The sequence below is a fragment of the Salvelinus namaycush genome, chromosome 5, assembly GCF_016432855.1.
Source record: "Salvelinus namaycush isolate Seneca chromosome 5, SaNama_1.0, whole genome shotgun sequence".
Classification (NCBI taxonomy): Eukaryota; Metazoa; Chordata; class Actinopteri; order Salmoniformes; family Salmonidae; genus Salvelinus; species Salvelinus namaycush.
Genome location: NC_052311.1, coordinates 48,158,956 through 48,183,326, shown reverse-complemented (window position 1 = coordinate 48,183,326; position 24,371 = coordinate 48,158,956). Strand labels below are relative to the sequence as shown.

Below are 24,371 nucleotides of genomic sequence, written 5' to 3'. Positions count from 1 at the left end.
GGGGACGGTAGAGAAGCGCCAAAGATTAGGGAATATGTTTAGCTAACTGTATAAATTAAGTTTGTAAAACAACATATTTAAAGTTATCGACAAACATGCACAAAGAAGACTTGTTTTAGTGTTCTTCAGGTAAGTTATTGCAGTAGAATTCGCCTTTTCAAGATGCAAGATAACTGCGAGATTGCTGCAAAATGAGCTCGAGCAGCATACAAGCTAAAATTAAAGGAAGTTTATCCTCTGTTTTCCAGAAGCGGATATCTTGGCGATTTTTTCCCTGAAAGTGATACGAAGCAGCAGAATGTCAGTTCCCACCAACTCGCTTCAACAACAGTCCACAGTCAGACGTAGTAATGCAGGGTCCCCCAGTTTATCCAACAGCTGCCGTTTGCACCCCATCCGTGCTACCGTGCCCTACCAGCTCCTACGCGGGGGCCAGAGCAGCCCGACACGCTCTCTGCCTCTCTCGGTTGGAGGCAACAATGGACCGACAAATAGCCGCGGGTCATCTCCCCCAAGTGCGACACTGAATCTTGGAGTAAATTGCACTGGCGCCACGAGACAGAGACTGTCTCCTGAAAATAGGGTCTCGCACTCACCTGACCGGAGTCCAAACTCACCCGTTTGTAGAGGTAAAATATTTTTATATTACCCAGCTACCACATGCTACAATATAGATGTATTCAGGATAAATGCACCATTTTGCTTGCTCTTGGTGATGGTCAAGAGATTGCAGGCCTTTTGTATTCCTGTAATACAGTGTTTGCTATGCATTTTATAGCCTAATACATTTTTTAAATATTGATGGATTAATGAGACTGACTGGGCCCTATTCAGTCACCTTGCCATGGAAAAGGGCCCTAGGTTTCTAAGGTAAGTCAAACACATGATTTGTCTTTTTTCTGATTTAGGATTCATATAATCAATCATTTGTTAACCAACTCACTAGCATATTGGGTTTTGATTGAATATATGGCCCCAGAGTTACACAAAAGGGGAAGTAGGCCCATATGAAGGCCTACTACAGTACATCACATCACTAATAAGGAAGCTTATAGTGTCCTCTCCTCTTACACGCCTGCTGCTTCTGGACTATTGACAGAAAAGTGGAGGAGAGCATTGGCAGCAAGACATGCTGAAGGGTTGTAAAGGGGCCGTAGACCCTGAGAATCGTTGTTGAACAAACAGTCAGGTTACAGGTGTATGACCTACTCCCTTTCAACTGTACTGTATTGTACACATCGGGAACATATTGTGAGCCCTATGTTATGGAGAATGGAAGTGAGTGGTGTGACATTTCATGTCTATTGGTTCAGCCTGAGCCGTTGTTCCTTTCAGGTGATAAGGAGATGGAGGGTGGACTGAAGGGGGAGATGGAAGACTAGACCACTCTAAATCCTGTATCGGAGACAGGCTCTCCTGCCAAATATTGATGTTGCCGCAGGATGTTGCCGCGGGATGCTGGCCTTCTAGGCAGAGTTCCTCTGTCCAGTGTCTGTGTTCTTTTGCCCGTTTTAATATTTAATTTTTATTGGCTAGTCTGAGATATGGCTTTTTCTTTGCAACTCTTCCTAGAAGGCCAGCATCCCGGAGTCACCTCTTCACTGTTGACGTTGAGACTGGTGTTTTGTGGGTACTATTTAATGAAGCTGCCAGTTGAGGACTTGTGAGGCATCTGTTTCTCAAACTAGACACTCTAATGTACTTGTCCTCTTGCTCAGTTGTGCACCGGGGCCTCCCGCTCCTCTTTCTATTCTGGTTAGAGCCAGTTTGCGCTGTTCTGTGACGGGAATAGTACACAGCGTTGTACGAGATCTTCAGTTTCTTGTCAATTTCTCGCATGGAATAGCCTTCATTTCTCAGAACAAGAATAGACTGACGAGTTTCAAAAGAAAGTTCTTTGCTTCAGGCCATTTTGAGCCTGTAATCGAACCCACAAATGCTGATGCTCCAGATACTCAACTAGTCTAAAGAAGGCCAGTTGTATTGCTTCTTTAATCAGAACAACAGTTTTCAGCTGTGCTAACATAATTGCAAAAGGGTTTTCTAATGATCAATTAGCCTTTTAAAATGGTAAATTTGGATAAGCTAACACAACGTGCCATTGGAAAACAGGAGTGATGATTGCTGATAATGGGCCTCTGTTCGCCTATGTAGATATTCCATTCAAAATCATCCGTTTCCAGCTGCAATAGTCAATTACAACATTGACAATGTCTACACTGTATTTCTGATCAATTTGATGTTATCTAAATGGACAAAACATGTGCTTTTCTTTCAAAAACAAGGACATTTCTAAGTGACCCCAAACTTTTGAACGGTAGTGTAGATGTATTGTATCTTTCATTGTCAAACGGAAATATGGAGCTATTTTTATTTGACCGTTTCCTCAGAATTGTAGGCTATTTGCAGAAAACACACTGGAGGGAATTTGTGGTGAATTTGTGGTTTTATCCTTCGAGGCATCTGACAAATTAAGGTTAAACATTAAAGTGGACAATACATTGTGTCCTAGTCAGCCATGCAGCTTTGTGATTGGAACATTGGAGAAGTTAACTAGTGGGCATCTTCATTTCAGTCAGTCATCGTGTTCATTCGCATCACTCATCTCATCTGAGCTAGGTGGTGGGGGAAGGGTCGCAAGAACTACGGGCCAGGGTGAAGGCCATGGAAAAGGGTGACATTCCACCACATGATCTTTAGGTTCACACTATGACATCAGCCCCACACCAGGCCTTCCCAATGGTCTCAACAAAGAAACTCCCCCTCCCTGTCAAAGTGCCAGCTGTGCTGAAATGGCCTGCCTCATTGTCACACGTCCCCAAACTGCAGAGTAAGAGTAAATTGGAAAACAAGCTTGTTGTTAAACCTAGAACCCAGCTCAAAATCTGTCAACTTTGGTAGAAAGTTCACTATTTTTTGAAAAGGTTGATTAGAAAATAGTGAGAGTATGCATACTAAAAGCCAGGAAATTATCTGACTTTATTTTGCTCTTGAGAGCCTAAATTTTGCAAAGTGGAGAGACAGTGGAAAATCACTTGGGCAAAATTTGCATGCTGTGTTTGGAGAACTTTGGCTAGAACAATATTGATGGAAATCCACTCCCCTTTCCTCAGATATTTTACCCTAGGTCATTGGGTTTACTTTCTTAGCCAACATATTTTGGTTGATATGCTCAGACTTGGCTGATCATCTAGGCTTTAGAGCCTAGGTGGTGTGTAGTGGTATCGAAAATGAACACTGCATATGCACTTAGACAAGGAAAAGATTGAATGAAGAATGTGTACCCTGGTCACCTGCTTCACCCCTCAGGAGCTCTTTGATATGGAAAGCAAGGAGCTCTCATTGACTTTCAACAATCACAAAGCATAATACTGCTTACTAGCCTATGCTTTCACCCATTTCCTCCTTCATGTCTCCCTGCTTTAGAAAAACAGGGCATTTCTGTGTTTGGGTCTTTATTGTGAGTTACTGCAGGAGGAATGTTGAGTGAATGCAGGCCATATTGATGTTAATTATGGTGTGGTTGTTTATGAGTTCTTATGTGGGTGGTGTGTGTTTAACTACTTTGGCTGAGAGAAGGCAGCTCCCATGACATCAGACCGAGCTTCAACACAGCCAGATTAGTTAGGCCTAGTATATATCACTGTAGAGCACTGATAGTCAATAAGGTTAGCAATAGAGCCGTTTATGGAAAACAACAAGACGTTCCGGGCCAATTGTTCAGTATGACAGTGTGGGTGTGTCCTATCCTGACCCTTGCTCTCCCCTCGCTCCTGTAGGAGAGAGGTCCAAACTGCAGGTGCGTAGCTCCAGTGCTATCCGGCGGACATCTTCCCTGGACGCCATTATGGGGCCGTACCTCACAGGCCAGTGGCCTCGTGACTCCCACGGACCCTACCCTTCCTGCATGAAAGACAAAGCCACACAGGTAACTGTAGGCCAAAGGACCCCTAAAAGCTAATGATGCACATCATAATCATTTCTTTAAAAGCATATGTTTTCTAAATAAAATTTATATTCAGAAAAACACATACTGGGTTTATTTTGACTACAATTTTCCTGGGTAGCAGCCCACACGTCAGCACTGACTATTCTGGTCAATGTGATTGATCGTTCAATGCAGTTTGAGAATGGGCAGATTTTTGTGGTTATGAACCCATATTGAATATGTATGATGATTGCAGGGCCATTGACCATGGCCGCGCTGTCCATCCTAATAGAATCCTTTCATGTGGCTGAATGAGCGCCGCCCAGCCTCATTTACATGGCTTCATCCTTTAACCCTTCATTCACCTTGGGGCTCTTTGTTTACTCTTTGGTATGGGAGTGGGCCTCCAGGTTCAAGTAGCTACATATAGAATCAATGTTCCCCTAATGATGGTGTGGACTGCTTCACTTAAACCACTTCGATTAGGAAAAGCACAAACTCCCCAAGTACAGTCACAGACTAGCTACTTCCTGTTAACAAGATCTCCCAATACCCCAAATCGCCTGTAAAACTGCATCAGCAAAAAACCTGGGACAAAAAGTCTTTGTTGTAGCACACAATCTAGAGACAGGCTCTTTTCAGAGCTGTAATGTAGCTCTCTGTGGAGGTGAAGTTGTTTGCACCTGTCCCTCAGGCGATGGTTGGGGCTAGGAGAGGAATCCCACTGCTTACCACCTGGCCCTCGTGGCTGGCCCGTCTGCCTTTGTGTGGGAGTGAGGAGCGGAGGGCCATACATATGCTAATCACTGTTCCGGGATAGATCTGTCTGCTCTAGACCCTGTGGTTACAGAACACAGAGAATGTCTGTATGAAGATTACACACACACACACACAGGCATACCCACAGGCACACATACACGGGCACACATACACGGGTACACAGACAGAGTGCAATGATTTAGTCTGGTGTGTGTGTGCGCACACATATACACACACACACACACACCAGACTAAAGACTGACTTAATCTTCGTTTTTAGAATTGTGTTACACAGGCAGGATGTGGACGGTCTATTATCGATGACAATCAACTCAGCATGTTTTACTTATGAGTTGTCTAAAGTGAGCAGTTATGCATTACAACTCTTTCCATGTTTTTCAAGCAGCTTGAATCCATAATAAGCGTTTAGTCAAAGATATTTATCTATTCTCGAAAATGTTCCTCATGTTTTAGACGTGCATACTGTAAGATGGCTGTAGATGAGAAGACCAACAAGGTCACAGAACCAGAACGTAATGCCCTCATCAACTCAAATCAGACCAAATGATAGCAGTGGCATTCTATACTCTTGCCTCAGCATGTAAACTAAACAGACCAACTTGAATGCCATTGTAAATCCATTGACGTTCAGTATCCCTGCTGGGAAATCAAACAGGATTTTAAGTGGGGTGAGAATCATTTAACATGGGCTGTAGACTGTGAAAGTAAATTACCAGAGTATTATCTGGCACGACACCTGGCACACAACCCCACAAAACACACAAGGCAGGCCGGGAAGTGCAACAACTAAGTCGATGAAAGAGCCTTGAGGTAAACATAGCTGGGAGCTCTGTGAACAAATCAAATCAAATGTTATTGGTCACATACACATGGTTAGCAGATGTTAATGCGAGTGTAGCGAAATGCTTGTGCTTCTAGTTCTGACCGTGCAGTAATATCGAGCAAGTAATCTAACAATTTCACAACAACTACCTTATACACACAAGTGTAAAGGAATGAATAAGAATATGTACATATAAATATATGGATGAGCGATGGCCGTGCGGCATAGGCAAGATGCAGTAGATGGTATAGAGTACAGTATATACATATGAGATGAGTAATGTAGGGTATGTAAACATTATATAAAGTGGCATTGTTTAAAGTGACTAGTGATACATTTATTACATCCAATTTTTAATTATTAAAGTGGCTAGAGATTTGAGTCAGTATGTTGGCAGCAGCCACTCAATGTTAGTGATGGCTGTTTAACAGTCTGATTGATGGCCTTGAGATAGAAGCTGTTTTTTAGTCTCTCGGTCCCTGGTTTGATGCACCTGTACTGACCTCGCCTTCTGGATAGCGGGGTGAACAGGCAGTAGCTCGGGTGGTTGTTGTCCTTGATGATCTTTTTGGCCTTCCTGTGACATCGGGTGGTGTAGGTGTCCTTTGTGAGTTTTTGGTGACAAGCCAAATTTCTTCAGCCTCCTGAGGTTGAAGAGGCGCTGTTGCGCCTTCTCCACCACGCTATCTGTGTGGGTGGACCGTTTCAGTTTGTCTGTGATGTGTACGCCGAGGAACTTACAACTTTCCACCTTCTCCACTACTGTCCCGTCGATGTGGATAGGGGGGTGCTCCCTCTGCTGTTTCCTGAAGTCCACAATCATCTCCTTTGTTTTGTTGACGATATTTACCTGACACCACATTCCGAGGGCCCTCACCTCTTCCCTGTAGGCCGTCTCGTCGTTGTTGGTAACCAAGCCTACCACTGTAGTGTCGTCTGCAAACTTGATGATTGAGTTGGAGGCGTGCATGGCCACGCAGTCATGGGTGAACAGGGAGTACAGGAGAGGGCTGAGGATGCACCCTTGTGGGGCCCCAGTGTTGAGGATCAGCGGGGTGGAGATGTTGTTTCCTACACTCACCACCTGGGGGCAGCCCATCAGAAAGTCCAGGACCCAGTTGCACAGGGCGGGGTCGAGACCCAGGGTCTCAAGCTTAATGACGAGTTTGGAGGGTACTATGGTGTTACATTTTTTAAAATTTTACCTTTATTTAACTAGGCAAGTAAGTTAAGAACACATTCTTATTTTCAATGACGGCCTAGGAAAAGTGGGTTAACTGCCTTGTTCATGGGCAGAACGACATATTTTTACCTTGTCAGCTTGGGGATTCCAATGCTCTAACCACTAGGCTACCTCCTGCCTAATGCTGAGCTGTAATCGATGAACAGCATTCTTACATAGGTATTCCTCTTGTCCAGATGGTTTAGGGTAGTGTGCAGTGTGATTGCGTCGTATGTGGACCCATTGGGGCGGTAAGCAAATTGGAGTGTTAAAATCCCCAGCTACAATAAATGCAGCCTCGGGATATGTGGTTTCCAGTTTACGTGAAGTCCAATGAAGTTCTTTCAGGGCCGTCACGGTTTTCTGTTTGGGGGGGGGGGGGATATACACGGCTGTGATTATAATCGAAGAGAATTCTCTTGGTAGATAATGCGGTCGGCATTTGATCATAAGGAATTCTAGGTCAGGTAAACAAAAGGACTTGAGTTCCTGTATGTTGTTATGATCACACCTTGACTCGTTAATCATAAGGCATACACCCCCGCCATTCTTCTTACCAGAGAGATGTTTGTTTCTGTCGGCGCGGTGCGTGAAGAAACCGGGTGGTTGTACCGACTCTGATAACGTATCCCGAGTGTGCCATGTTTCCGTGAAACAGAGAATGTTACAATCTCTGATGTCTCTCTGGAAGGCAACCCTTGCTCGAATTTCGTCTACCTTGTTGTCAAGAGACAGGACATTGGCGAGTAGTATACTTGGGAGGGGTGAGCGATGTGCCCGTCTACAGAGCCTGACCAGAAGGCCGCTCCATCTGCCCCTTCTGTTGCGCTGTTGTTTTGGGTCGCCTACTGAGATCCAATCCATTGTCCTGGGTGGTGGTCCAAACAGAGGATCCACTTTGGGAAAGTTGTATTCCTTGTTGTAATGTTGGGAAGTTGACGTTGCTCTTATGTCCAATAGTTCTTCCCGGCTGTATGTAATAAGACTTAAGATTTCCTGGGTTAACAGTGTAAGTAATTAATACATAAAAAAACAAAATACTGCATAGTTTCCTAAGAACGTGAAGCGAGGCGACCATCTCTGTCGGCGCCATTACACTGTTGCAGACACTTCATTTGTTATAAAAAAATAAACATTTCACTTGTTATTACAATGATGATGGAGATAAGTAGCCTATGGTGTAAGCATTGCTATGTTATTGTACCCGTTTAACTATTTGCTGAAGGGTAGGCTTTAGTAGAACCGGAGAACTAGGCAAAAATTTTATAATACCCATATTAATTAAAACATCTCAATATAACTTTTTGCAGTTAGCACTTAGCATTGGAAACATTCCTTTCACTATTCATTCAGCCGTCAATGTTTGGCTCTAGCATCAAACACCACAGCAATACCATAGCCATGTACAAAAACACATCTGCCATCCAGCATAGTGGCCTCTTTATTGGAGCACAAGCACCCGTTTAAACCGTTTGTCCTTTCTGAAGAGCAATGTGCCAGTAGCCATAATGCTTCACTAGTGTTCTTCATATTACATATCATAGAGTGGGTCTTTTGTGTAACGTTGTGCGTTTATAGAGGATGTTTTGTTTTTCGACAAGGGTCAAACGTAAGGCAGTACGAGGACATTGACATTTAAGATGCTTCACCACGACTCCTTGGAGGACCAATGTCACTGTTGATATGCATAAACGAGGGGAAGTGCATCATGGTTGCATACATGCTTTTGAAACATCCTGTCTCTTTTTTTGCATATGTTTTACATAAGTTAACCATTTCATTATTTATGTAAAGGTTGCATTCTTGTAGACACTAGAGCACTTTTCTTTATCCGCTGTAGTGGAGAAAGAGCAGCCATTTCCCACAGACTTACCAGCTAGTAGTTAGTATGTAGTATGTCAGTCACCAACCACAAAGTAGCCTTTGGCAGTCTGTCCTAATTTGGATTGTCATTAAAACGGTAAGGATACAACTTTAAGTAGTAGCTATCACACATGTTATTACTGTTTTGTGCTTCTGGTGAGATGCAGCCATCTTTATCCCGCAAATACAATTTTTGACTCATTTGATTGTTTCCAGATGTGTGCATCTCTGGCGAAGGCACAGGGGTGATGATTGCTGTCACCCACCTCTCTTGTCTCTCAGTCTTCCTGAATTCCATACAAATGATGGGGACTGATGTGGGTGTATTTGTTTATCCACTGCTTAGAGTATGCATATTTATATGTGTGTGTGTGTGTGTGTGTGTGTGTGTGTGATTCAGACACCTGGTCTGTGGATAGAGGAGGCTGGAGGGGAGCAGGGAAGCCCACACCAGCGGTCAGCCTCCTGGGGTAGTGCAGACCATCTGAAAGAGGTAGGTGCCACACTCAACCTTCCTAGCATATATAGCCTAGCCTACACACTCTCTGCATGACCTATGTCCCTAGCCAAAACAACTGTACGGAGCGCTATCCTATTATTTGTAATCCAATACTGTAACCAATGTCAACACCATAACTCTCTGAGGAGTTAAACGTTAGACCAGAATAGCTGGTCTGTCCCAAAACATCCAGCGAGAGTTGTATTGTTGACATTATTGGATCTGCGCTGTATGTGCATAGTCAACTATACTTCCAACAAGTTTCTGTCAGGGCTTTGAGGTTCAGCCATTACTTGAAATGTGTTTTATTTGTCAGGATACGAGGTTCAGTTAAATATTATTCTCCTGAAGGTCGGTTTCCTTGCGCGTAGCCTGGCTGAATTAGTGGCTAGTTGGAGACCACATTGAGCTATTAGTTCTCTAGCTCTTCCAGACCACAGTCTTTATTTAACCTTCCTTTCCCTCTGTAGTCTAGTCCGTCGCATCTCGTTGGGCCTGGTTGTTTTGAGAGGGGGAGCAGGCACTGAACTTGTCTGCAGGGTGTAACAGCCATATCATTTCTCTCTCAGCTTGGCCCTGTTGATACTCTAGTGACAAGGATAAACCTTATCTAACTCCATAAAGGCCTAGTCCTCCTGCAAACAACCCATATATAAGCGTGTTACAGTCTGCTGGCTTTTGTTCAAGAGCAACAGAGCAAAACAGTTGTATTGAGGCTTTTGAAGTGGACTGACTTACATAAGATAGGCCTGTTGTTAGATGAGCGATAAACACTAAATGGATGGAATGTTCTTTCACTATGTTGAGATGTTTATTTTTGTTCTTGACATGATTATGATGATATGCTACTGTATTGTATGTACATGTAGTAACATATTGCAACATATAGTACATGTTTCTAAAGATACTAATAATCTAAGTTGATCTAAGTCACCCATTGTAGCATATAAAAGTAGCAATAGGTACATTTGGATTTGACATATGGTCTTACATATTGTCAATGAAATGTATTATTTTAGCTGACCCAGTCATATATAGCCAAAGGCCAAATCCTCCCACCCAACAGTGAGTGGTAGTATACAGTAGAGATGGGGGGGAGGGGGAATCAATACAGTAAGAAGGTGTATTAAAGTCTTATCCTACAAGGTCTGGATTTTCTGTTCTTCCTGATAATGAATTGCACCCATCTGATGTCCCAGGTCTAAATCAGTCCTTGATTATAGGGGAACAAAAAAACACATTGGAACTGGCTTCAAGGTCCAGAGTTTAGTTTCAATGCAGTAGAGTATCGCAACATTGTTTTTGGTGATTTTATATCGATACTGTTGACTCGAAGTATTGATTAAAAAAATACAAAATACAAGATAGCGTTAGCTAGCGCTAGTCAGGTGTACCTGCCCCAAAACTCTGGTATTTATCATCCTATAGCTAGTTCTTCATCTTTTTCATTGTTTTAAATGGTGAGCCAACATGTTTTGAGCACTTTTAACTCCAAAACGAATTTTGTCATGGCTTTCTCTTATCCGTTTGCAGCAGACATATCGTATCGCTCACCTAAGTATCGTCCTAAGTATCGTGATAATATCATATTGTGAGGTCCAGCCCTTTAATACACTAAGCTTTACACTACCCTGTTCTTTCTCATCTTCAGAAACCTCATATGCATTGCCTTGTCACTATTGACTCCTATCATGTACTCTCAAAGCAAGTCAATCCAGGCGAACCACACTGTACTGTTCTATAATAACCTCTATGTATGACATGCTACTGTTCTATAATAACCTCTATGGATGACTTGGTACTGTACTATAATAACCTGTATGGATGACTTGGTACTGTTCTATAATAACCTATATGGATGACATGGTACTGTTCTATAATAACCTGTATGTATGACATGGTACTGTTCTATAATAACCTGTATGGATGACATGGTACTGTTCTATAATAACCTATATGGATGACTTGGTACTGTACTGTAATAACCTGTATGGATGACATGGTACTGTTCTATAATAACCTGTATGGATGACATGGTACTGTTGTATAATAACCTGTATGGATGACATGGTACTGTTGTATAATAACCTGTATGGATGACATGGTACTGTTCTATAATAACCTGTATGTATGACATGGTACTGTTCTATAATAACCTGTATGGATGACATGGTACTGTTCTATAATAACCTCTATGGATGACTTGGTACTGTACTGTAATAACCTGTATGGATGACATGGTACTGTTCTATAATAACCTGTATGGATGACATGGTACTGTTCTATAATAACCTGTATGGATGACATGGTACTGTTCTATAATAACCTGTATGGATGACATGGTACTGTTCTATAATAACCTGTATGGATGACATGGTACTGTACTATAATAACCTCTATGGATGGATGACTTGTTACTGTTCTATAATAACCTCTATGGATGGATGACTTGTTACTGTTCTATAATAACCTCTATGGATGACTTGGTACTGTTCTATAATAACCTATATGGATGACATGGTACTGTTCTATAATAACCTGTATGGATGACATGGTACTGTTCTATAATAACCTGTATGGATGACATGGTACTGTACTATAATAACCTGTATGGATGACATGGTACTGTTCTATAATAACCTATATGGATGACTTGGTACTGTTCTATAATAACCTATATGGATGACATGGTACTGTTCTATAATAACCTGTATGTATGACATGGTACTGTTCTATAATAACCTGTATGGATGACATGGTACTGTTCTATAATAACCTGTATGGATGACATGGTACTGTTCTATAATAACCTGTATGGATGACATGGTACTGTACTATAATAACCTGTATGGATGACTTGGTACTGTTCTATAATAACCTATATGGATGACTTGGTACTGTTCTATAATAACCTGTATGGATGACATGGTACTGTTCTATAATAACTTGTATGGATGACATGGTACTGTTCTATAATAACCTACATGGATATAATGGTACTGTACTATAATAACCTGTATGGATGACATGGTACTGTTCTATAATAACTTGTATGGATGACATGGTACTGTTCTATAATAACCTACATGGATATAATGGTACTGTACTATAATAACCTGTATGGATGACATGGTACTGTTCTATAATAACCTGTATGGATGACATGGTACTGTACTATAATAACCTGTATGGATGACATGGTACTGTTCTATAATAACCTCTATGGATGACATGGTACTGTTCTATAATAACTTGTATGGATGACATGGTACTGTTCTATAATAACCTACATGGATGACATGGTACTGTACTATAGGAACCTGTATGGATGACATGCAGGGAAGGGCATCCTATAGAGTAGACATACTCTTTCTGTGTACTGTATAGCCAGGATTATAAGATCAGCATTAAAAGACCTCGCCTTAGTCTGCATTATAGAGCTGATTATGTTATGATTATATAACCAGTACGGAAACATAATAACCCTTTGACTTCACCTATGATTATCCCTTACTTATTGCTTTGTACCTTTTCTAAAGGCATATTCTATTGAATTATACCTCAAATATAGCCTGGTGGTCCAGTCTATTTGTGCTTTAGCCAACTCCTCTCTGCCATGTATGGCATGAAACAATAGAAGTGTTGGCTACACAGCACATGCAGTACATTCAAGGCTACCTTGAATGTCCATTGAGAACCATTCATTTTCCCTGAGGTAAACCCCTTGTCTTTCTCCAGCAGATTGCTAAACTCAGGCTGCAGCTCCAGCGCAGTAAACAGGTCAGCCGCCAGAGCAAAGACCGAGATCAACAGCTGGGACTACACACCAGCACCACATGCCATCCCCAGGTGAGTTATACCTTATTGCTGCCTCCCTGTGTCTGCCACCCAGATCACAGGGCATGGTACTAGTATGGTATCTGCCCCAATGCTATATTCACAGTGGCAGTGTCACCGTACCATGTACAACCTTAAATAAATACAGTACTTATTATGGATAATACTTGATTGTAAATGTATAGACTAGGGTTTTGGTAGCCTGGGTGCCAGGCTGTTTCTGCTTCAGGCAACATGTCCTTCCAAAACAACAATGTGGGTTTGCTGTAATGCAGAATTGTGCAGCACAATTCAAGCAATTGTTCAGGCATGTTTCCTGTCATATGAATGTGGTCAGACCACTTGTGTCTTGTGTTTATATATATAAACATAAGTGATCTGAGCACATTCATATGACAGGAAACATGCCTGAACAATATATATATATATATATATATATATATATATACATGTATATATATATATATATACGTGTGTATATATATATATATACACATACGTGTATATACACGTGTGTGTGTGTGTGTGTGTGTGTATATATACGTGTATATATATATATATATATATATACGTGTGTGTGTGTGTGTATGTATGTATATATATATGTATATATATACATACACACACACACGTATATATACACACGTACAGTGGGGCAAAAAGGTATTTAGTCAGCCACCAATTGTGCAAGTTCTCCCACTTAAAAAGATGAGAGGCCTGTAATTTTCATCTTAGGTACACTTCAACTATGACAGACAAAATGAGGAAAAAAAATCCAGAAAATCACATTGTAGGATTTTTAATGAATTTATTTCAAATTATGGTGGAAAATAAGTATTTGGTCAATAACAAAAGTTTATCTCAATACTTTGTTATATACCCTTTGTTGGCAATGACAGAGGTTAAACGTTTTCTGTAAGTCTTCACAAGGTTTTCACACACTGTTGCTGGTATTTTGGCCCATTCCTCCATGCAGATCTCCTCTAGAGCAGTGATGTTTTGGGGCTGTTGCTGGGCAACACGGACTTTCAACTCCCTCCAAAGATTTTCTATGGGGTTGAGATCTGGAGACTGGCTAGGCCACTCCAGGACCTTGAAATGCTTCTTACGAAGCCACTCCTTCGTTGCCCGGGCGGTGTGTTTGGGATCATTGTCATGCTGAAAGACCCAGCCACGTTTCATCTTCAATGCCCTTGCTGATGGAAGGAGGTTTTCACTCAAAATCTCACGATACATGGCCCCATTCATTCTTTCCTTTACACGGATCAGTCGTCCTGGTCCTTTTGCAGAAAAACAGCCCCAAAGCATGATGTTTCCACCCCCATGCTTCACAGTAGGTATGGTGTTCTTTGGATGCAACTCAGCATTCTTTGTCCTCCAAACACGACGAGTTGAGTTTTTACCAAAAAGTTATATTTTGGTTTCATCTGACCATATGACATTCTCCCAATCTTCTTCTGGATCATCCAAATGCTCTCTAGCAAACTTCAGACGGGCCTGGACATGTACTGGCTTAAGCAGGGGGACATGTCTGGCACTGCAGGATTTGAGTCCCTGGCGGCGTAGTGTGTTACTGATGGTAGGCTTTGTTACTTTGGTCCCAGCTCTCTGCAGGTCATTCACTAGGTCCCCCTGTGTGGTTCTGGGATTTTTGCTCACTGTTTTTGTGATCATTTTGACCCCACGGGGTGAGATCTTGCGTGGAGCCCCAGATCGAGGGAGATTATCAGTGGTCTTGTACGTCTTCCATTTCCTAATAATTGCTCCCACAGTTGATTTTTTCAAACCAAGCTGCTTACCTATTGCAGATTCAGTCTTCCCAGCCTGGTGCAGGTCTACAATTTTGTTTCTGGTGTCCTTTGACAGCTCTTTGGTCTTGGCCATCGTGGAGTTTGGAGTGTGACTGTTTGAGGTTGTGGACAGGTGTCTTTTATACTGATAACAAGTTCAAACAGGTGCCATTAATACAGGTAACAAGTGGAGGACAGAGGAGCCTCTTAAAGAAGAAGTTACAGGTCTGTGAGAGCCAGAAATCTTGCTTGTTTGTAGATGACCAAATACTTATTTTCCACCATAATTTGCAAATAAATTCATAAAAAATCCTACAATGTGATATTTTGGAATTGTTTTTCTCATTTTGTCTGTCATAGTTGAAGTGTACCTATGATGAAAATTACAGGCCTCTCTCATCTTTTTAAGTGGGAGAACTTGCACAATTGGTGGCTGACTAAATACTTTTTTGCCCCACTGTATATATATATATATATATATATATACACGTGTGTGTATATATATATATATATATGTGTATATATATACACAATCATAACAATTAATGAATATGCACCTGTGGAACGGTCGTTAAGACACTAACAGCTTACAGACGGTAGGCAATTAAGGTCACAGTTATGAAAACTTAGGACACTAAAGAGCCCTTTCTACTGACTCTGAAAAACACCAAAAGAAAGATGTCCAGGGTCCCTGCTCATCTGCGTGAACGTGCCATTAGGCATGCTGCAAGGAGGCATGAGGACTGCAGATGTGGCCAGGGCAATAAATTGCAATGTCCGTACTGTGAGACGCCTAAGACGGGGAGACAGGAGGAACAGCTGATCATCCTCGCAGTGGCAGACCACGTGTAACAACACCTGCACAGGATTGGTACATCCGAACATCACACCTGCGAGTCAGGTACAGGATGGCAACAACAACTGCCCGAGTTACATCAGGAACGCACAATCCCTCCATCAGTGCTCAGACTGTCCGCAATAGGCTGAGAGAGGCTGGACTGAGGGCTTGTAGGCAGGTCCTCACCAGACATCACCGGCAACAATGTTGCCTATTGGCACAAACCCACCGTCGCTGAACCAGACAGGACTGGCAAAAAGTGCTCTTCACTGACGAGTTGCGGTTTTGTCTCATTCACGGATTCACGGTTATCGTCGAAGGAATGAGCGTTACACCGAGGCCTGTACTCTGGAACGTGATCGATTTGGAGGTGGAGGATCAGTCATGGTCTGGAGTGGTGTGTCACAGAATCATTGGACTGAGCTTGTTGTCATTGCAGGCAATCTCAACGCTGTGTGTTACAGGGAAGACATCCTCCTCCCTCATGTGGTACTGTTCCTCCAGGCTCATCCTGATATGACCCTCCAGCATGACAATGCCACCAGCCATACTGCTCGTTCTGTGCGTGATTTCCTACAAGACAGCAATGTCAGTGTTTTGCCATGGCCAGCGAAGAGCCCGGATCTCAATCCCATTGAGCACGTCTGGGACCTATTGAATCGGGAGTGTGAGGGCTAGGGCCATTCCCCCCAAATGTCCGGGAACTTGCAGGTGCCTTGGTGGAAGAGTGGGGTAACATCTCACAGCAAGAACTGGCAAATCTGGTGCAGTCCATGAGGAGATGATGCACTGCAGTACTTAATGCAGCTGGTGGCCACACCGGATACTGACTGTTACTTTTGATTTTGACCCCCCTTTGGTCAGGGACACATTATTCCATTTCTGTTAGTCACATGTCTGTGGAACTTGTTCAGTTTAGAATCTCAGTTGTTGAATCTTGATATGTTCATACAAATATTTACACGTTAAGTTTGCTGAAAATAAACACAGTTGACAGTGAGAGGACATTTTCTTTTTTTGCTGAGTTTATATACAGTATATATATATATATATATACACAGATGTGTTCAAATTTGTTTGCACCCTTACAACTCATTGAAATATTGCTTAGTTCCTCCTGAAAAGTGATGAAATTAAAATCTATTTTATCATATATACTTGCATGCCTTTTGGTATGTCATAGAATAAAGCAAAGAAGCTGTGAAAAGAGATGAATTATTGCTTATTCTACAAAGATATTCTAAAATGGCCTGGACACATTTGTTGGTACCCCTTAGAAAAGATAATAAATAATTGGATTATAGTTATATTTCAAACAAATTTGTTTATTTAATTAGAATCACACGTCTCCAATCTTGTAATTAGTCATTCTGCCTATTTAAATGGAGAAAAGTAGTCAATGTGCTGTTTGGTATCATTGTGTGCACCACACTGAACATGGACCAGAGAAAGCAAAGGAGAGATTTGTCTGAGGAGATCAGAAAGAAAATAATAGACAAGCATGGTAAAGGTAAAGGCTACAAGACCATCTCCAAGCAGCTTGATGTTCCTGTGACAACAGTTGCAAATATTATTAAGAAGTTTAAGGTCCATGGAACTGTAGCCAACCTCCCTGGGTGCGGCCGCAAGAGGAAAATCAACCCCAGATTGAACAGAAGGAGAGTGCGAATGGTAGAAAAAGAACCAAGGATAACTGCCAAAGAGATACAAGCTGAACTCTAAGGTGAGGGTACTTCAGTTTCTGATTGCACCATCCGTCGCTTTTTGAGCAAAAGTGAGCTCCATGAAAGAAGACCCAGTAGGACTCCACTTTTGAAAGAAAAACATAAAAAAGCCAGATTGGAATTTGGTAAAATACATAGTGACAAGCCACAATACTTCTGGGAGAAATGTCCTTTAGACAGATGAGTCAAAACTGGAGCTTTTTGGCAAGTCACATCAGCTCTATGTTCACAGACGAAAAAGTGAAGCTTTCAAAGAGAAGAACACCATACCTACAGTGAAACATGGAGGCTTGGTTATGTTTTGGGGCTTCTTTGCTGCACCTGGCACAGGGTGCCTTGAATCTGTACAGGACACAATGAAATCTCAAGACTATCAAGGCATTCTGGAGCAAAACGTACTGCCCAGTGTCAGAAAGCTCTGTCTCAGTCGCAGGTCATGTGTCCTCCAACAGGATAATGACCCCAAACACACAGCTAAAAGCACCCAAGAATGGATAAGAACAAAACATTGGACTTTTCTGAAGTGGCCTTCTATGATTCCTGATCTGAATCCTATCGAACATCTATGGAGCTGAAACTTGCTGTCTGGAGAAGGCACCCATCAAACCTGAGACAGCTGGAGCAGTTTGCTCAGGAAGAGTGGGCCAAACTACCCGTTAACATGTGCAGAAGTCTCATTGAGAGCTATAGAAAACGTTTGATTGTAGTGATTGCCTCTAAAGGTTGTATTAGGTTAAATGTCCCATCATTTTTGTCCATGCCATTTTCATTTGTTTTATTATTTACAATATTATGTTGAATAAAAAATCTGAAGCAAAGTCTGATTTCTATTAAATATCTAATAAACAATGGTGGACGCCAATTACTTTTGTCAGTTTCAAGTTATTTCAGAGAAAATTGTGCATTCATCGTTTTTTGTGGAGGGGTACCAACAAATTTGAGCACGTCTGCATATATATATATATATATATATATATGTGTGTGTTTTATGGAGTGTTATATTTGATTTAAAGAGCTCTAGTTCATGAGTCCCTATTCTGACCAGAGACAGAGATGAAAAAGAGGAGGAGACATGTCTGGGCATGCCCAGTTCCCAGTACTTTCTGTGTTTGTGGTTCATTCATTAACAGATACTGAGCAACTGTAAACAAAGCACTGGGAAAAATAACATAAACTAACTTTAACATGGCATGACTTTCACCTGTCGTAGATCACAATCTAGCCTATATTATTGTTAACCTCACTTTAATGTCATTTAACTTGAAATTTAACCTCACATATCACATTCTATAGCGATACCATACACTGAAATACTGGGGAGAGCATACAATTGACAAGATGTCTGTTTAAAATGATCATAGAAAAGCTACAAAACATTTCTACCACTTAACAAAATATAACTGAACCCTTGGTTTGCCATGTTTTCCAGAATAAGGTGGTTTCCACAGCCCTATCGAACATCCCAGTGCCAAAGTCCCTCATATCGAGAGTGCCTAGCAGTGTGGAGGGCATCAACCACGAGCTGGAGAATGTGTTCATCAGAGAGGACTGGAAGCAGGGAATACAGGTGGACACACACACACACACACACACACACACACACACACACACTCTGATTTAAATTGCTGCGAGTTGAGTAGAGCCGTAAATTGTGTGTGAAGTAGGGCAGTAAACCTTGACAGGTTAGCGAAATGGGTCTCCCTGAAGCGTGTGCGTGAGTGCCCGCACGCACGCGCACACACACACACATATTTACGACCTGCAGCACAGCAAGCCTTCCTCTGCTCAGAATCAGCTGTACCCTACAGCACAAGCAGAAGGGCTCTGAACATTTTCATACAGTATCATACATTATCATCTGCTCTGGTATTCGCTTTTCTGCTTGTCATTCAAATACATCCATACATACTGGAGTTTACACGAAATTTACTGAAATTAACTGAATGCATTGAATTGACTTATGTATGATGATCAATAACAACTGTGAATTATATAGTGCCCTGCTGTGGTTCTCGCACTCCCCTCATCCCTTCATCCTTTCCCTCCATCTCCACCTCTGACCTCTCAGGCTTTGGACGTGTTGGACGGCCGCCGCGCCCCCTTTCAGCCTCATCGCTACGGCACTGGCGGTGACACACGGGACACGGACACCCAGGCCCCCTCTAGTGGCGGTTCCAGCCCCTGGCCCTTCACCCCTGACCCCCCCCACTCCCCAGAAGGCAGCCCCTGCTCTGCAGAAGAGCTTGACAAAGGTACTCCATTCAGATGTATTTTCTGGCTTGCACGATCTATTACTGTAGTTCAAGGCACACATTCAACAGTCTCCAGCCATTGCATGTCTCAGGAGCAGAGTATGTGAGGGTAGTTGAGCGGTTGGAAATCCCGCTCACCGCTCCATGTCCTTTCCAACCGCTCTGCTAAAAACCGTTCTACGCTCACGGGGAAAAAACTCCAGTTCCAAATTCGCGCCGTTCATTAAAATCAGATTTTAACCAACACCCATCTATTTTTGTGATTAACTGGACCTACCAATGGGTTTTTAAGTGTTGAAACCAAACCATATGGATTTGAATGTTAAACAGCATATAAACACTCTAAATAGGTCAGGAGCCAGACAGGGAGCCTAAGAAGGAACAAATGATTTAGGCTATATTATTTCAAGGCTATAGCCTACAAAGAAGTACGTTGTGAAGCATTTGTGAATTCGACACGATAGGCTGGTAGGGACATAAAGCGCGCAGCATTTAAACAACATTTTGTTGTATTAAGTCATTATAGTCTATAAATTGTGCATTTAGGCTGTGACTTACTTCGAATGAAATACAAATTAAAGGAAAAATGACTTGTTAGTGCTTTTGAATTCATTTTTAGAAACACGAGTTTGGCCAGTCTGTGGGTTCAGACTCATGCGATGGTGTCTGGAGAGCCAGCCGGCCGGCAGCGGAGAATATCCTCTCCACACTTGCAGAGCCACTGGGGATGCTAAACACCCTTTTGGCCACTCTTGCCAAGCTGGGCAGAGATGCAGAGTTGTCTTTACATTTATTTTTATAGGTAGGCCTCAAGGTTTTTAGGCAAAATAACCCAATCAAAACGGAAAGCTCCTTGAACGTGGGAATATGCCAGGCCTATTGGGCCAAAATCAATGATGGCCTATTGTATAGATAATAGAACAAAAATGAACGAAACTTTTAAGAGATCTGATTTTTAGTTTAGAAATACTTTCTACAATGATGCACTTAGTTATCTACCCACTTCATTCCTTTTTTTTAGCATGTTTACGTAGTAAGTACACATCACACTTTTGGGATAAGTGTCTTTTCATATTCCACAATGATTATTTAGTTGTGGACACTACAGCACCGCACTCCTTCTCTTGCTATTGGTCCTCATCTTTGTAAGTCACCTTGATTTAGAACCTGTGTGTTATCAGTTTTTTATGAAAATATTTAGTGAACTCCATGACAGTAGCTGAAGCATGGGGTTATTAGCAGCATACAAGTAGACTACAAATGCATGCAGGGGCGGGCATGCCCTGAGCTCGTGAAGTGAGCGCTACTGGAGCGATTTGGAGCGGGCGAGAAGGCCAGTGCTCCAGCCTTTGGGGAATCTTGCTCCACGCTCCAATCAAATTGGGCATGCTCCACTGACATACTCTGCTCAGGAGCCTAGTGATCAGGATTTGGTTAATGATAAATGGCTCACGCTATATTAATACTGTGCCGTATTATGTGAATCACCTTATTGTCTTCCACAGGCAACAGATCTCTAACACACGTTCCTTTATAGGGACATAAGATCACCACACTGACCTGCTTACATGTTTCATTCTGTTTTCAGACAGCGGCTGCGGCTCTCCCCTTCCCAAGTTTGCCACCTCTCCCAAACCCAACAACAGCTACATGTTCAAACGGGAGCCTCCGGAGGGGTGTGAGAGGGTCAAAGTGTTTGAAGAGATGGTGTAAGTCGTCTTCACTACGTTGAGGGGTGTTTCTAATTCGAATGCTTCTCAACTTGTTTATTTTTTAAATTGGTCTGATACTGTCCTTATGCTACTGTACAGATGTAGGATCTTCATTTAGTTCTCCTGCAACGGAATGATCAAATTAAGACCCTACATCTGTAGGACATTCTCACTGTAGGTGTTTCATATACACACTTTGGTATGTGATGATAAAAAGATGAAGACATTCTCCCTCACTTTTCCTCCCCAGGTCTGGTGTCTCCAGAGGCTTCCCTCTTTTTTCATGCCCAGACAAAAACAAGGTGAACTTCATCCCCAGGGGCTCCGCCTTCTGTCCCGTCAAACTCCTCTGCTCCTCCCACTTCACCACAACCTCGCCCAGCCCTGGTCTCCATGGAAGAAGCAGCACATGGCCCGAGGACGCCATGACACCCGCTAGTTCCACTACTCTGGCCTCCACTAACTGGAGCTCGTCTATAGGCACAGACATGGTCAGTAGCTCAGACACAGGCGTAGGCACCGACACAAGCACAGAGAACAGCACAGACAGTCTGAGCCCAGACACTAACACAGACACAGGTGAACTGACAAGCACAGCAGTGGTCCCAGGTGGCCTGTCTACAGATCCCTGCTCCACTACACACATCCTTCTTACCAGCTAGTTCTCAGGTACAGTCCAGCTTATGAGCATTAGCCTGGTCCCAGATCAGTTTGAGCTGTCTTGCTAACTCCTATGGTCGCAATGACCATAGAAGGTAGCAAAAGTAGCACAACAGCACAACAGATCTGGAACCAGGCTAGCTGAGTATGGCTCTTTAACGCAACATTAGCCAGCAAGGAGGGCCTATCCTTACTAACCTAGCCTTCTCTTCTGAAAGGTGTGGCAGGCAACATCCTCCAGAAAGACTTGTTTTCTATTCAGAGATTAGATTCGATTGTTTCATGTATTGTTCTTTAGCAATCAGCTTTATCAAAATCAATTCAAGAAATTGAGAAAAAAATAAGGGAATTAAGCAATGGGCAAGAGAAACATATTTTATTGAATTTTGAAAATGTTTATCTAACCAGCTTATTTAGCTGTTCTGTGTTGCTAGCCAATATTACAGCATGGATAAGCGTTTTAATATAAAATAAAATATCATGCCTGTTTATATTAAAAACCCTATTGGGATGTCCTACAGTTACAATACAATGCTCCAATTTTTCCTGAATGTTTACACTTATTTCAGGTCTCAATCCAGTTTATGTAAACACATGACGAAAAGCTAAAGAAAGACGATCTGAAAGTGACCAAACAGCCAGCTACAAAGCACAGTGTCCCCACATAGCCTTGTTTCAGGTCCCCTGAATAACCAATGAACTCAGGTCATTTGGAATGTACTACAACTCATGCATGAACTTTGACGGTTGTCTTTTATGGTTAATTCATGATATTACTCCTAAGACATTCCATAGTCTTTATACAAGTGCTGATTCTAATCTTTCAACACGACATATTAAAGGATTGCCATCAATAGAAATGATAACTTGGTGCACGGGAAATCTGTAAAGATAGTTTCAAGTGCTTAAAGAGACATTCCAGAGGACATATTAAAGGATTGCCATCGATAGAAATGATAACTTGGTGCATGGGAAATTTGTAAAGATAGTTTCAAGTGCTTAAGAGACATTCCAGAGGTTATTATATTGTAGCTCCACGATATCAGCAGTATTAGCTTTCAGAGCCTGTTCAAACTCCCTAGTGATGAAATTGATAAATATGAGCTATGACATTTTACCAAAATAAGGCCTAGATTCAATCGGATTAAGTGTTAACCAGCGGTGTCTTGCGTTTTGGTGGCGTCAGGTGTTACTGCATTGGAGCTGTCAAATCGGTGAACAAACGCACCTGTGATCAATTTCACGAAGCCACACCCATCTCACTCGCGATAGAAGTTCAGAAAGTGTAGGCTATATAGAAATAATGATGCTCAAATTGAAAATCACTAAACAAAGTAATGAGAACTTCTATCAGCCTAATCGTTTAGATTACATCTCACATTCCAGTGTTCGAACTTGTAAACAAGGTACATGGGATTTCTCTCAATGCGTCTCCATGCAGCCAATGGCAATGTCCGCTTTAGGTATAACGCCGGGAGCCGCTTGTGGATTTGACAGCTCTAATGCGGGTGTTGACTAGTGCGCATCTGATAGAATCTAGCCCTAAAAAAAATGTTTTATGCATCAACAACAAAAAAATTAGCAAAAAAGCAAAGCTGAAAGTTACTTAAAAAAAAAAACTAAATAGATAAGCAATCAACAAACACTTATAATTCTGTCAAAATCAGAATTAACATTGAGGCTAATGAGATATTTTCAAAGCACTTAATTCCAGGCGGGATAATATTCACCATATAATATTTTACACAGTACTATATAAAATGTAAAGCAAATCAGATAATGTTAAGCGTGCATCTTAGTGTTGATTTGACGTTCAGTATGGAGTAAAATATTTCATGAAACTGGATTTAATCCTTTAAAAAACGTCGCCTTTAAATATAAATCGAGCTATAACGTGGACCTCCCCCGATTACTTCTACGATACGGATTGAATCCAGTCCCTAAGTATCTTCAGTACATTACGTTAAAACCCCCTAATATAAAAATAAAACAATTCAAGGAAAAACAAGCAAAACAATCCACTCAAACCTGATGTATATTTTGTCGGTAAAGATGACCGCTGCTCGATGACTAGTTTGAATCATACTAACATTTTTTCCGAAGTTCCGCAAGGCTTGCCATGTTCGGCACTAATATTCCATGCCTGTGTATTTCATGTTTTATATGTAGACCTTGTGTTTTTACAATAAAGTAAGCGTTAAAATCACACTTGATGTTTGTCTCAATTTTTTAAAGCACTAGCTTCACATTATTTTAGATGTTAGTATTTGAACCACTTTAGCTTATTAAGCCCAGGCTTCCAACAAGACAGGATTTTGGAAGGCTGGCCACGTGAGACTAGGCGTTCGATTCAATCCGTATCTCTGAAGTTCAGCACTATAGCACAAATTTAATTTAAAGGCAATGTTCCTGCGTTCGCAGAGACGGCATTCACCATCTCAAT

General features: G+C 41.9%; 1 protein-coding gene across 2 annotated transcripts; it reads left to right on the top strand.

Moving 5' to 3' along the window:
• Window positions 1–24,134, top strand: LOC120048371 (glucocorticoid-induced transcript 1 protein-like). Of its 2 annotated transcripts, none has more exons than XM_038994293.1 (9): window positions 1–129; window positions 249–629; window positions 3,780–3,928; window positions 9,017–9,109; window positions 12,857–12,964; window positions 18,734–18,871; window positions 19,373–19,556; window positions 21,145–21,265; window positions 21,519–24,134. In XM_038994293.1, the coding sequence occupies exons 2-9, from the start codon at window positions 299–301 to the stop codon at window positions 21,928–21,930; spliced, it is 1,536 nt and encodes a 511-aa protein (XP_038850221.1). In that variant the 5' UTR covers window positions 1–129; window positions 249–298; the 3' UTR covers window positions 21,931–24,134. The 2 variants fall into 2 exon arrangements, with proteins under 2 accessions (XP_038850221.1, XP_038850220.1); XM_038994292.1 differs by having other exon boundaries at window positions 12,854–12,964.
• The last annotated feature ends 237 nt before the right edge of the window (window positions 24,135–24,371 follow it).

Excerpts from the sequence above, each read along its gene's own strand:
- LOC120048371 (XM_038994292.1), top strand. The coding sequence starts at position 299 with ATGTCAGTTCCCACCAACTCGCTTCAACAACAGTCCACAGTCAGACGT. Across the intron at positions 3,929-9,016 it reads TGAAAGACAAAGCCACACAG|ACACCTGGTCTGTGGATAGA; the intron begins GTAACTGTAGGC and ends TGTGTGATTCAG. Across the intron at positions 21,266-21,518 it reads AAAGTGTTTGAAGAGATGGT|GTCTGGTGTCTCCAGAGGCT; the intron begins GTAAGTCGTCTT and ends TTTCCTCCCCAG.